This window comes from Podarcis cretensis, assembly GCF_951804945.1.
Source record: "Podarcis cretensis genome assembly, chromosome: 11".
NCBI lineage: Eukaryota > Metazoa > Chordata > Lepidosauria > Squamata > Lacertidae > Podarcis > Podarcis cretensis.
The window spans coordinates 52873103-52887300 of NC_137180.1; the positions used below are offsets into that span (position 1 = coordinate 52873103).

The 14198-nt window shown below is 39.6% G+C and overlaps 1 protein-coding gene across 19 annotated transcripts in view; it reads left to right on the forward strand.

Annotated features, from left to right (window-relative positions):
• Positions 1-14198, forward strand: part of TCF4 (transcription factor 4) — a 344984-nt gene that overhangs the window by 230948 nt on the left and 99838 nt on the right. For 2 of the 19 annotated variants that reach the window (XM_079994846.1, XM_079994848.1), the window contains exon 1: positions 8874-9066. The exons of 16 other annotated variants lie outside the window; for them this stretch is intronic. In XM_079994846.1, coding sequence (XP_079850972.1) covers positions 8998-9066 — 69 coding nt within the window. In that variant the 5' untranslated portion in view covers positions 8874-8997. Of the gene's footprint in view, positions 1-8873; positions 9067-14198 lie in introns of those variants that run through there. One more of the 19 variants, XM_079994847.1, reaches the window with a different exon arrangement.

Sequence of the window (14198 nt, forward strand, 5' to 3'; positions counted from 1 at the left end):
CCACATAGTACACCAAACTTGTGTCAAGTGGGCCCCTGCCTTGCCACATCTGATAAGTTAATGTTCATTGCCATCCTCTCTTTGGCAGACTGTCTTCAGGTTAAGCAGAGACTGGTTTGAGCTAAAAAAGAGTTTATTATTGATTGATTGATTGAATTTATATACCACCCTATACCTGGAGCTCTCAGGGCGGTTCACAGAACCTGCAACCAAAATGCAGTGCTATGGGAATTTAACTACCTACCGATTTCCCACCTTAGCCGAAGCATAAACAATGCCTGTTAAGGATAGCTAGCACCTGATACTCATTCCACTAGTTAGTTGGCATTTTAGTCTCTTTAAAGATGCTGTTAAAATTCAAGCTCCGGTCCCTTCTACATGTTTTTTTTATGGTTGAATATAGTCTCCTCTACTTGGGAGTTGGTTGGACTTCTTAAGCGCTGAGATCCATCCCAACTCTGATTGGGTGGCATATTGTAAGCAGTCTGGTGAGCAGATGGACCATCCTCCATTATAGAGTGGAAGGCCTTTTTCATCCTCTTCGCCAGTCATCAGACAATCGGGGCATGGCTTTATGTTCCATGTCAGCACCAACTTTCAGGTTCCCTATGCTGTTGGGAATACAATCTTCCATGTTTCAGCTTTCTCTTGGCTTTTATGAGCAGCATAGTGAAAAGAAGAGAGTGGCAAATGAATATTTCAGAAATACAGTTCGTTTAAAATAGATTGACTGCAAATTATATTTTAATGTTGTTTGGATATGCATTTACTTTTCATGAAAGGTGACAGGATGATGTCAAAGAAGAATGAAGCACAGAAAAGGGGACAGCTTTTGCCTTAATAGCTTCGCAAGCACCAATATCTTGGTTGGGTCTCGGCCCATCCAGTTCTTAGCATTTCTGCCATGGATGCCAACAAGATAACAAGACCAATCTTTCATGGTTCTTTTTCCTCAAGCCTATGAAAACTGAACAATCAGTTCATTTCAGTAAAGCAGGCCTGCATGCAACCACCAGGCATTTATTGTGGTCTGCTGGATTCTTGACACACACACCCTACACCATTTATGCAGACCCAGAGCCACAGATCATTTGCGTTGTGTGCAGAAAGTCCAAAGTTCAATCCTTGATAGGTCTAGGCAAGGTTTGGAGAGACCACTCTCTGAAACCCTGGAGATCTGTTACCAGTAAGTACAGGCGGTACTGAGCCCAATGAGACATGGCTTTGTAGGCATTCTCAGACTTCCAACTGCATCCTTTTCCATCTACCTTATGGGCTGATCTTAAATGACAAATGAAGCTTCTTATTTACTTTTGTCCGGAAATTATATACTGTGCTGAACAAGAGACATGATGGCACAGCTATAACTAACTTATAAAATGAAAGTCGGGTTGGTGAATTAGAAATACTGAGCAAAGTAGTTCCTGACAAAGTGTTTGCGGTAACGTGGTATCTCCCGCTTTCTATGTCACGTTGGATAAAAACTCATATTAAAACAAATTTGTCCACACTTGTTGCATATAAATATATTGATAGGGCAAGAGTGGTTATAGATTACACCTAATGATTCTTGTTTTGGTGTTTCTGAGCTAGAAAGTGGTGCAAAGCACTGAATATAGGTTATTAGATTTATATTTTTAAATCTAGATTTCCAAACAGAGTAAGGTTAAGCATGTTGTTGTAAAGTGATAGACCACTTATAGTCATTCACAGGCTGAAGTATTAGCCCCAGAGTTTTCCTCCAATTTTCATGGGGATGCAGCAAAAAATGTCTTCCCGCAATAGTGGATTCATCTTTCTTTTCCTTTTTCTTTTTGAGTGGGTGGGTAGACAGATTTTAATAATTTTTATTTCTTACCTTTAAGTATGAGGTGGTTAATGCTTTCTATATCTTAGTCTTCAATGGAGAGAAAAACCTTAGGCCACCTCTTATGCAAAATTGGGAAATGAAAATTCACCCACCTCCCTGAGTGTCCCAGAATGTTCCCTCCACTTTTGAGGGAGGTGAAGAGCCCTGTGTAAATGTGATGGGTTGTGAAACAGACATTTGTACTACAACAGTGTGGTGTAGTGGTTAGGAGTGGTGGACTCGTAATCTGGTGAACCAGGTTCGCGTCCCCGCTCTTCCACATGCAGCTGCTGGGCGACCTTGGGCTAGTCACACTTCTCTGAAGTCTCTAAGCCTCACTCACCTCACAGAGTGTTTGTTGTGGGGGAGGAAGGGAAAGGAGAATGTCAGCTGCTTTGAGATTCCTTAAAGTGATAAAGCGGGATATCAAATCCAAACTACTACTACTACTACTACTACTACTACTACTATTCTTCTTCTTCTTCTTCTTCTTCTTCTTCTTCTTCTTCTTCTTCTTCTATAGCAACAACTATAAACTGAGAGGAGCTGCATAGCACCATCCTGGGTATGTTTTTTGCTACAGCACAAGCATGCACTATTGATGGATGCAGATCCACTCTAGTGACCTTAAGACTGAGTTCAAGTGCCCAAGTGCTCTTTTGCGCTTGTCTTTTGGCTTCCACCAAAATCTAACACCTTTGCCAAGACATTGGTTTTATGCTTTTCCGTGATGGGGAGGGGAAAAACTGCTTCAGTCAAGAGCTCCGGGTGTTATGGGACCTCTTCTCAACCAGCTCCTCCACCATGGAATTATTGAGCTATTCCATCAACCTAACTTACAGAACAATGGTCGTACACCGTACGCTTGTGTTACTGTTCAGACCCCAGGACACTGTCAGGACCAGGGAAAACCAGGTGTGAATTGGGATGCACGTTCAAATGCAGACACCACCCACTGCTTTCAATAAGGTGTGCATTTGGGTGTGCATATCCATTCTTAACATGTCTCCCTGGTGAGTTGGCACAGGTGTTTGTACATCCAGACCCTAACAGTTTTTTCCTGGTGCAAAGTACATTTGGAGAGGTACCATTGCAGAGTAGCTGCATTTAGGATAACAGTCCACACCAAGAGAGTTTGCAGTACCCCTGTCAGAAGTCATATCTTCTGGATTAATGCAGCATCCCTATTATACATCTATGTCAAGGGATATAGAGGTACTGATTGATTATATATCCTAATCTAGAAAATATATTGATTCTGTATCTTGTTTGTGGCTGCACAATGTTTTTCTCATCTGCATGACTATAACTTTTTAAAACGCAAACAAATGTTTGCAAAGAGCATTTGACAGCAGCGACTCCTGTTGGGGCAGTTTGGTTTGTAATAACTGGGGAGTTGGCTTTTTAGCAATTTGTATTAATACCAGCTTTTTGGATCAACAAAATGTAGCTTAACAACTGCCTTTGCCTGGCTCAGTGAAAATCCCTAAAGTAGTTACATTGTGTCCAGATGCAAATTTGACAGCACTGCATTAGGAGATTAAAACACCAACACACATTTATTTTTTATTTTATTTTAGTATTATTTTTTTTAAAAGCTCTTTCTTGTCAGATAACTGTTCATATTTTTAGCTGTTCACTCTTTTTTAATCAATAGCATCCTGTTACCCCTAAAGCCTCATTTCAAATGGGCCAGTAAGAATATGTCTTCTCCTGGTTAATTCTCCATATAAGGTTTCACACACTGTAACATTGTGTTGTGCAGGAAGGGGACCAACATTTCAATCCACTCTCTTTTACTATTGAAAATAGTGTTCAGACCTCTAGAAATACCAAACTGCTTGACCCAAGCTGGATAAGCAACTGAAGCACCTGCCCAAGGAACTCGCTGTTCTGAGAGATATGTCATTTTCAGAGTAGACCCCTTTATCTTAATGGGCCTACTTGGAGTTTGACTTAGTGGGATACCACCTATTATTTGAGGGGATAATAAGTCTCTATAGCCTTCCCCAGTTGGGTATCTTTCAGATGTTCTGGGACTCCAATAAGAGCCCCAGCATGGGCAGTGACCAAGGATGATGGGAGTTGTAGTCCAAAACCTCTGGACTACAACAAGGGCTGAAGAAAGATGCACTGTAGCCTTTGTTAATGTGGGGGGGGGGGAGACCACATATGCAACTATATGAACCTGTTGGAGTTTCAAAAGCAGCTTGGACTTCAGTGGCCATCAGAGTTTCTTGCTCAACTCAGAAGGTTAATCTTCTTTCTTTTGTCACTGCTTCTACTGTCCATCTGTCCCTAGTTTCTCTGAACTTCCTGCCTTCCCAACTTGGTGCTGTTATCCTTCTCATGCTGTTTCCTGAAGGACATGCTTAAAAGTGCAAGAAGTGTGTTAAGGAGCTGGGTGTTGTGTTTAAGATATGATTGCAATTGAAAGAGAGAGTTGGGGCATGTTAGTGTCTTCTAAAATGTGTTACAGTTTTGGCTCCTTGACCATTTGGTTCTTTGTATGAGGGATGATGTTGGATGAGATTAATGTGGATAGCTGCTATTGACTAGAAGCAGGATTGATTCAGATTACCTTGAGCATAACAGTGATTACAGAACCTCAGAAAGCACATGGGAAGTGTCCATGAATGAAATGCTCTTTGCCTTTGTGAAATTAATATGACATGCTACAATCCTAACCCCACTTACCTGTGAGTCAGTCCCGCTGAATTTCTGAGTAGGCATGGATATGATTTCTCTGTTAGTAATATAGCTAAGCTAGAATCCTCCTCATTGATGTGCTAACTTTACAAGGGTAAGGAGAGAGTTTATTTTGTCTTAAGTGTTTATTACATTTCTATCCCGTCTTTTGTCCAAGGAGCTCAAGGCAGAATACAGGGCATTTCCCCACTGCCCCTTTAGCCTCAAAACAACACTTTGGAATAGGTTAGACTGAGAGAAAATGACTGGCCCAAGATCACCCAGTGAGCTCCATGGCTGAGTGGGATTTTGAATCTGGGTCTCCCAAGTCCTAGACTGACGTTCTAACCTCTACTTGGGGAAAGTAGAAAAGAAAAGAGAAGTTGATATCTCATTTGGTGCAACCCTACCGCTTAACAGAGGTGGCTCTGTTTGTCTGAATGAATACTTTCTATTGTGATTCAGGAAAGAAGCTTAAATGAAGGCAAGTGGACCCAGTGAGACTGATGCTTGAAGGTATTGAATTGAGAACTTGAGTTGAGAGAGGGAGTTTTCCCAGCTGTTTTCATGTTTGTTCAGAGAACTTACAAGACTTGTGTTTGATTATTTCAGTACCCCAAGCAGAAATTGTGTCGCCCTGATAACACGCTTGTGTCTTTGTCAACATGTACACTAGTCATAGAACCCTGACTGGGCCAGCAAGAAAATTGGGGGTTGTGTAGTAAAGCAAGAGAAACATCTGAACATCATCATCATCATCATCATCATCAGGCAGAAAGGGGATTTTTTTATTGGACTGGTATACCCTGTGCAGACATTCATTTTGCATGTGTGGCGGTAAGAACTGCATTAGCCTGATGTACAGGTCCCACGTGATGTTCACATGTTTGGATAAGGGGATGCATGCAAAGACCCAACTTTTAGGCAGAATGTGGGGACCTTGATCTTGTGGCAAACAAATTGCACAGATTGGACCTCTCTATGCATGTTGGGATCTGTGTGTGCAAAATTTTAAGACCCAGGCAGGAGGAAGTGGAGCTGGCACAATCCACTGCCATATATTCAGGTTGATCATCTCTGTACAGTTGAGTTGTGTGAATGCATTCTCATAGTCAAGACTAAGAAACTGCTTTATATACCCAGTGAGATCACTGATCCACTTAACCCAGTAGTGCCTTCCATGAGCAAGGCCTTGTCTCTTGGGTCTCCTCCAGCTCTTTTATCTGAAGATGCAAGGAATCTAACATGAACCTTAAACCTTCAAACCTTGGCCTCTGCTTCTAAGCTCTGGCTTCTCCTTGATTGCAGTAATCAATTATACTATGCACTTCTGACATGAAAGAGCTCTGTTTTTAAAAGAAGTAAAAAGAAGTTGAGAAACTCCATGTATTCTGATTTTAACTACATGGACTTCCATTTATTTATTTTATTTTAAGGTGTCCTGGTGAAGGAATAAAGCCTTTCTTCCATCTTGATGAAAGCAACACTGACCCAAACACAGTCACTTTTGTATCTGAAAGGTCATTATTTCAACTCTTCAATGTGATCAGTCTGCATTAATTTGTGTTTTCCTATAGGCTTCATCAGTATATGAAATTTCATAATTATCTTGTGCCAGTAATTAAAGCTTATAGTGTTAGTCCGATTTTAGAGGGTTGTTTCAATGGCTGTGAACTGATTAGAGTGAATTTAGTGGCTTAGGAATCCATCAAATCTACTTTCAGGGGTAAACTTTTATTAGAATTAAGCATTAATTGCATATTATACTAATCCACAACTTTGTGGGATTTCCCTACCACCACATGATTTGAAGGTATATCTTAAGACTCTTAAATTGTGAAAGCATAATAGATAGTTGTGCATCGGGGTGGTGGGAAAATACTCTGTTGGGTCAGGTTTTTTGTTTAGCATTTTAAAAAAAAATAATAATACTGTGGATACTTTTGATATATAATTTATTTAGAGACTGTCTTTCAATGTTACTCCTCCCAAAGCAGGTGAGAATACATCTAAATTGAGTATCTAGATGACTTAAATTGTAATCTTGTGCCTACTTCTTGGGGGCAAATCCTACTGAGTACTTACTTCTGAGTAGACATGCACAGGATGCACTGTTAGCAAGCTAAATGTATTCATAAGTGAAATAATCAGTTTTCAGTGTGTGTGTGCCCTGAGATGTTCCCTTCTGCTTGTAGGCATTATGTTTTTCCTGCGCATAGACCTGTCTTACTTGGATTTCCTGGCCTTATGTATTTATACTCAGAGGGTGGTTTAAAGGTTACAAATGTGATCCTGTCAGATTGACAACTAACTGTTCTAATGAGGAAAAAATCCTCAAAGCATGAAATTTGAATGAAATGTGTGATTATAATTCAAGAACTGTTTACCCGAATCTCTGGGGACCTCCCAAATAAATGCAGAGCAGGGAAGTTAGATAAACCCTCTGTTCCCTCTTCCCTCTCTAAAATATACATATGGACCTACACTCTGTGTAGATTCGTAAGGAAGAGTACAAAATAAAACTTTACCACTAGCAAAAGGCGGCTGCTTAGAACTGACGTTGCCACCTCTTGCTGTTTATTAATACTGTATGTGTTTTGTTACCACATTGAGTAGTAAGGAAATAGGTGCTTTGAATTATTAAAGTTGATTCTGGAGAATAGCTGTATGCTCAGATGGCATTTGCTTCAGCATATGCAAATTATTTAGTTTCATTTGGGATCAATTCCCAGGGGCCTTCCTTTCCTGTGATGCTCTGAATTTGGCAAGTTTAAGCCAGTCCCAATCTTCTCTCTCTCTCTCTCTCTCTCTCTCTCTCTCTCTCTCTCCCCCCCCCCCAACCCTCTTAACCTCTCTCCCCATTTTTGGCTTAGCTTGTACAGTGCAAAAGAAAATTAAGAAGCGGAAACCACCCACTAGTGTATTGTGCGATGAACATGCTTTATTTTTCCAACACCATGGACAAAAAAATTATATGAATACAGGAAAACCGGAGTTTTCGTTGGTGTTTATACATTGGTGGGTAGGGGAGAGTTTTCCACCACCTTAACAAAAGAAATTGATGAGGTGTTTTGTTGTTGTTGTTGTTGTTAGAAAACAGTTTTCACCTGTCCAATACATTAAAACATTAGCAGCAAGCTTCATTTCATTCCAAATATTTTCCGGGCCAATCTCCTGTAATGATAGCAGCAAGCAATTTTCAAGTTCAGCATTCAGAAGCAGTTGCATTTGGGGAGGGCGGAGAACAACCCCCCCCCTCCAATACCCAAACACACACTCTCTCTCTCACACACACACACACCGTCCGCCTCCACCATACCAACCCCCCCCCCCCCAAATGAAAAGAGCAAGTGCTCTGTCGGGGGGGGGGGTTCTATAGTAGCCTGTCAATTTATTTCCCTTTAAGCATTAAATGCCAGCTCTGAAGCTGAATTACGTTCTATGCCTCTAACCTATTTCCTGCTTTCAAAAGAAAGCCCAGTGACTTTGCGGTGGGGGGGGGGGCGGTGGGGGGAGAGAGAGAGAGAAGAGAAAAAATTAAAAAGAGGCTAGGGCTTGAAGCAATCTTCCTCTGTTTCATTCTCAACCCTCGTTTTGTAGGTTGTTGACCAGGCAGTCAGAAAACACTGCTCCTCTCTCCTTTTGAGCGAGGTCAGAGACGGGGGGCTGCTGGGTGGGTTTTTTTTTTATCCACCCCCCCTTCTTTTTCTCTCTGAGTCGAGTTCTCAGGCAGCTGCGTACAATGCTGGGAGCCAGCCAGCAGCAGAGACAGATGGTAGAGTTATTAGATGTGCATCATACGATTCCCTTCCTGCCACTCGCTTTTTAATCAAATTAAAACAAAAAAGAAAGAGAGGGAGAGAGAGAGAGCGAGGGGGGAGTCAATTAACTGCATTTGTATTCTCTTCAATAATGGACCCTATTCCACTTTTACCCTAAGGCAGTTGAGTGGAAATTTTAGGGGAGAAAAGAGTGTGGCTGCAACTTGGGGTTTTTTGTTTTGCTTTTTGGTGGGGAGATTTTTTTTCTAAAAAAATAAATCTTTATTTTATTTTTCTTTCCAAAATCTCTTTTAAGAATCACCGTTATTCCACGGTGTGGAGTTGGTTTTTTTTTTTGGGGGGGGGGGGATCCAAGTGAAAAAGTTGAAGCTATCTGTTCTTGCATGCACTAGGAATTGTGGCTAAATCGGGACTGGGAAGGCTTCCAGATTTGCTGTGGAAAGTTAACTGTCTGACAGAAGAGTCCTAGCCACCTCCTCTCCCCCCCCCCTCCCCACACCACCCCACCCCTAACGTCAGGAATGGTTTCTCCCTGCTTTGCATATTCACCATGCTTGGCCTGGCCATATGGGAAAATGCGACTGAAGGAATTGTTGTGAAAAAAGGGACAGCGAGTTTGAAATAAAAAGTTGTTAAGAGTGGTACTGGAGAGGGGGAAAAAAAAAAGAATACGAGACCATGTATTGCGCATACACAATCCCTGGCATGGGAGGAAACTCTTTGATGTACTACTATAATGGCAAAGCGGTAAGCTAGCTCTGTAATTAAAGGTGTAATTTTGACAAGTTTTATTGTTGTAGGAATGAGAGTCATTTGCTGCATTTATTGCTTTGAAAGTTGTTCTGGACTACTTCAGCCTTCCTTATTCCGTAAGCTATTTAATTCTTGCTAATGTTATATATACTATTGAGCGTAGGGGGGTTGTGGGGGCTTTATAATCAGAAAGAGAAAGCTGGTCTTTTCGTTTGTTTTGTTTATTTTTTATTTTGTTTTTAAAAAGCAAAAACTGACTTCAAAATAGATTGCAATGCTTTTTACAGCCTGAAACTTTTTAAAGTCATAAAGTTGGTCGTTTTTGAGCCAGTCGTTCTTTCACTTATCTGGATGGTCTGTATGGAACAAGGGCATTATTAATGCAAGCAGGGAGAAATCAGTTTTCTGTGCAGATAAGTTGTTAGTGCATTTCTCTCTTGTCTGAGACGAGACATTTCAGCTTCCCGAGTCGGGGTCTGCAGCTGAGTTCATTTTACCTAGCAGCCACTGACAGAGAACGCTAGACGCTGAGCATTTGATGAATTCAGTGAGAAACAGTAATAAAATAATGCAAAATAACAAAAAAGACCAATTATTGCAAGCATCACTTTACAATGTTTGGAATGTTTCCCTGCATCTCTCTCTCTTTCTTTCTTTCTTTCTTTCTTTCTTTCTTTCTTTTTCTCTTCTCTCTTTCTCTCTCTCTTCAGAAACACTTTATTTAAGGAGGGGGGGGGGAATAGTGTCTGGTATTTTACGGATAACCTCAGCAGAAGGTTTATACTTGCCATCTGGAAGTCTGCTGAATTTATTTATTTATTTATTTTTTATTCCTGGCTAGGTCCTGGGAAGGAAAAAAAGAGATTTAAAAATAAAAAATAAAAATCTTTTAATGGGCTGCTGAGGTAAAGAGATGTGTTGCTGGAAAAAAACACAGGAAAATAAAATGTGGAAGTTCTGGAAAGAAGGCAGCCTGCATTCACTCAACTTTTCAGCATTTCGTCTGATACCAGTTATGGGGAGAGCAGTTAGGCCAAAAGGGAACTATTAGAGCTTGAACCAAGGCCTTTTTCAAAGGTACGGGACAGCGCAAACTAATTATGCCATGCATATGAGCGTGTGCTATACAAGCACACATGTATAATATATAGAGATTACATTATTTCGTATGAGAAACCCATCCCTATGAATGAACATCTGTTGGAATAACTCAGTTCCACCCTCAGTTAGAACACTTACTAGCAAGAGATGTTGTCTTCGTCAGGTATTTAGCAATGTTTTTAAATAATATTCTGGATGAATGCAGTTTGTTAAGAAAGAGGAGAGTTTAAGTAAACACGGAGAAATACATCTTTATATATTAGGGGTGTGTGTCTATATCTATATCTATAGCTATATTTATATCTCATTTGAAGCCATATATATTGCATTTGATATATTGATCTATTGCATTTGAAGCCAGTACCTGCATTTGGAGCATGTGGGGGAGCTAATAAATGCAAACGTTAACATTAGAAAAATCATAAAGTGTCCAGTATTTACATATCACAACTGCAGAGTTTTCTGTAGAAGAAAATACTTTTTTTTTTTCATGGGGGTAGTTTTGATAGGGTGAGTGACTGAGGTCATCAATGAAATGAAGTGGCTGTCCTTTTATCACTGAGGGCCTGAAGTTACAAAACTTTCATTAAAAGTAAAATAGATTAAACATGCATCGCACATGCTAAGGTGGCCACGCACAGTACAATTGCATCCATGTGGTTTGTAGACGTTTAGAAGGGAAATTCTGGACATGAGATCATACTGCTGGTAATGCCCCCCCCCTTCATCTACTCCCCCCCATTTAGTAAATATTTTCAGTTGGAGTTGATTTTTTGACAGGGGAGGGAGAGTCTGGAAAGGAGGATGTTACTCATAAAAATCAAGAGCACTGTCAGAGGAAATGTATTTATAGGAACCATTAAATGGCATTTATTAAAAACAAATCTGTTGGTATGCGTTCAACAAAAAGAGACCAGGAAATGTCACACTGCACATGAAGCTTTTTGTGGGGTGGGAGGTGAAATAATAAACACTGGTGATATCAGCAGAGGGCATTTTTTTAAAAAACACCCAAACCTGGAAATTCCTTGATTCAGCTCTGTAATAAGGAATCCGTCCTTATGGTAAAGTTACAGGGTCTTTGTGGAAGAGGCCAGAATCTTGGCATTTGACGGGAGAGGGGGAGAAATTGTGTTTCTGTCTTTTTGCGGGGCTACCTTTTTATGTGGCCAGCATCGTTCTAGCTCGGATTGTACATAATGCAGGTCTTGATTGGGTGCCAGGCATCTTGCAGAGATTGTGTATGCCCTGCGTGAATTGTTTAGAATGCCTGTTTGGGGGGAGGACGGATGCTAGATTTCGTTTCGGGTGTTGCACCTCTTTCTCCACTTAGTCGGAGGAAAGTACAGGCTACAATAAGTTGCATGACTTTTTTTGTCTTTAAACAAGATATAGTTTGGAATTCCTCCTCCTCCTCCTCATCTCTCTCTCTTTCTCTCCCCCCCCCCCCACCTCCCTTGACAAGTCAATTACTTGTTTAAATTCAGTTTGAACTTTCTGAACTGAGAGCAGCTAGGTGGAAGCAGGTCTTCCCTGGGAATAAACAATAGGGTGGGGGATGTAAAATCATTCCAGATCTCCTCTGTATGTAAGGGAAGAAGAATGTGGTGAGGAATAAACTCTCTCTCTCTCTCTCTCTCTCTTCAAAATGTAAATCCATCTGACCGATGAGTACTCAGAGTTGCTCTTTTCGTAATGAATGTGTTATGGTGTTTAAAGAAACCATACACTTCTTTTCCCACATTCACCTGTTGTCCGTGTCATCCCTTCTCTCTGAAGTAGCAGAATAGTTTCCTTTCCCCCTGTTAAAAGACATATATTTCTTCAGTTTTTTTAGCTGATTAAAAAATAAGCACCGTTTAGAGGAAATGCTTCAAACACACATCATATGGTCGGTTGCAGCATACGTTTCACTATAACTAATAATATCCAGTGCTTAAATTTATCGTGCTTTGTTGTTGTTTTTTAAATTAATTCTTATCCATATTTATTTTAATAATGCATGCTTTGGGTTCTGTAACACATTGCGCACAATAACTATGTTGCCAGAGCATCTGCTCCTTTAATGTTTTGCTTCTTGAGACTCTTAAGATATTTGTGATAGCATGTATGGTCTGAAATTGTGTAGTGTCACTTTTTTAATCTGATGTTTAGCATTGCTAATTGCACATGACTGAGATTTTAGCAAGCAGTTGTTTGATCAAATGCCATACTTGGAAGAACACGGAGACAGAAAAGATGACATTATTGCAAATGAAATTGAAAACAAAAGTGGCAAAACTTTCACTTAATAGTATTTTAAGCTCCCATCATTGGCTCCCGCCCGCATGCGCATGTGTTAAATCATATAGCGAACCCTATAATTATCATAATTGCTCTTTTTTTGTACGTTATACCAACAAGCGTCAAGCCATCTTACCAACTAGTTGTTTTGAAATAGTTATTTGTCAAGTTATCAAATCACAAAAAGTAAATGCTAATGAGTTTTTATGTTTGTATTATGTCTGCTATTCTTATTATGGACCTTTTCAACTCCATAAAGTTCTTAAGACAGAGATGAATAGTTCATAGTGTTGTTCCTGCTAATAGTCTAGGCCAAATAGTGTGATAACTCCTTATATGAACTCTAGTAAATGAAGAGTAAAAACTCTTATGATGAATATCATGATAGTGTTGTCCCTTTTCCTGTAAAATTGCATTTTTAAAACAAAAAACAACACCTGCCAATAGATACCCTGCATTTAATCTAGGGTTTTTTGTATTTTAAAAAAAGCAAACTATAATCCATTTTTCATATTTTTAACTGGCATGAACATGAAGAAAATGCAGTGTTAGTGTTTGAATTTTGGAAATACTGAAGGTCAGAAATAAAGGAGCATATTCAAACGATGTTAAGCAGAAAGAAATTCTATTGAAATCTTTGGAGCCTATACCCAAATGGTGCATGTGAGTTAGAAACATGTATGCTGTGATAGTTATCTCAGTCTCATAAGCAATACTACAGTTGCAACTTTTTTGCAAATAGTATAATAAATAGATATTTTAATTATATGGGTTTTTTTAAAAAAATAGGTCTGCATTTTCTACATTATATTTACAAAATAAAATAGCTAGTAGAATATATAGGTATACATTGGTTATCTTTCTAAATTGTTGGAGAATTCCAAATCATTGCTCAACTTGGATCTAAAATGAATAGTTTTCAAAACCGCCCATTTGATACCATGAAAAGAAAAAGGTTGGGAAAGATGAGTATGTACTAATTTTAATGTGTCTGCATTTGCCTATTCCTGACCCTTTCCAAAACAAAACAGCTTAGCAGGAGTTTATGGAAATAACCGTGGTGGAAATCCTTTCTAAAATAAATTAATTGCTTTTAAACCTTTACTTTTACAATGGTATCTAGTGTTGCCGCTTTATGGTGCAAAAATATATGTGGCCGTTATTCTGTTTATTTGCTGAACTGACATTATAGATATGTTTAAAGACGGAACCCTGATTAAATCATCATTTTCGAATGCAGCTTTATGTTGGCTCAGAGCCCTCACATATGTTTGTAGCATATCGTACGCTGACCACCTCCCTGTAATAAGCATGAATTTCAGCATGGTTGCAGAAATAAAGCTCTCCTTCAGTTTCTTTGCAAATAAAATTATACGTGGTGGCTGTTTCACTTAATGGTGAATGGATGAGGTAGCTCTGAGAAATTAATACATCTCGCTTTTAAAGAAAAATACTGCATTCTCAACATCTTGGGCTGAGTGCATATTTTGGTTTGGGAAGGGAGCGGGGAGGTTAATTTAAAAAATGCTTATTGCCAGTACAGTCTTTAAATACCTTTCCAAGTGATCTACAGGAAATTGTGCAGAAGAGCTGTTTGTTTCCTGTTCGAGAATATGTCTGGTTCATGTTATACTCAGTTTACTGTAAAATTGCCGTAGTATGTCAAGGACCTAGGATTTAGAGATATTGCACCAAGCTGTGTTTAGAAAGAGCGAAAGATAGACAAGAGCTGTCTAAATTCA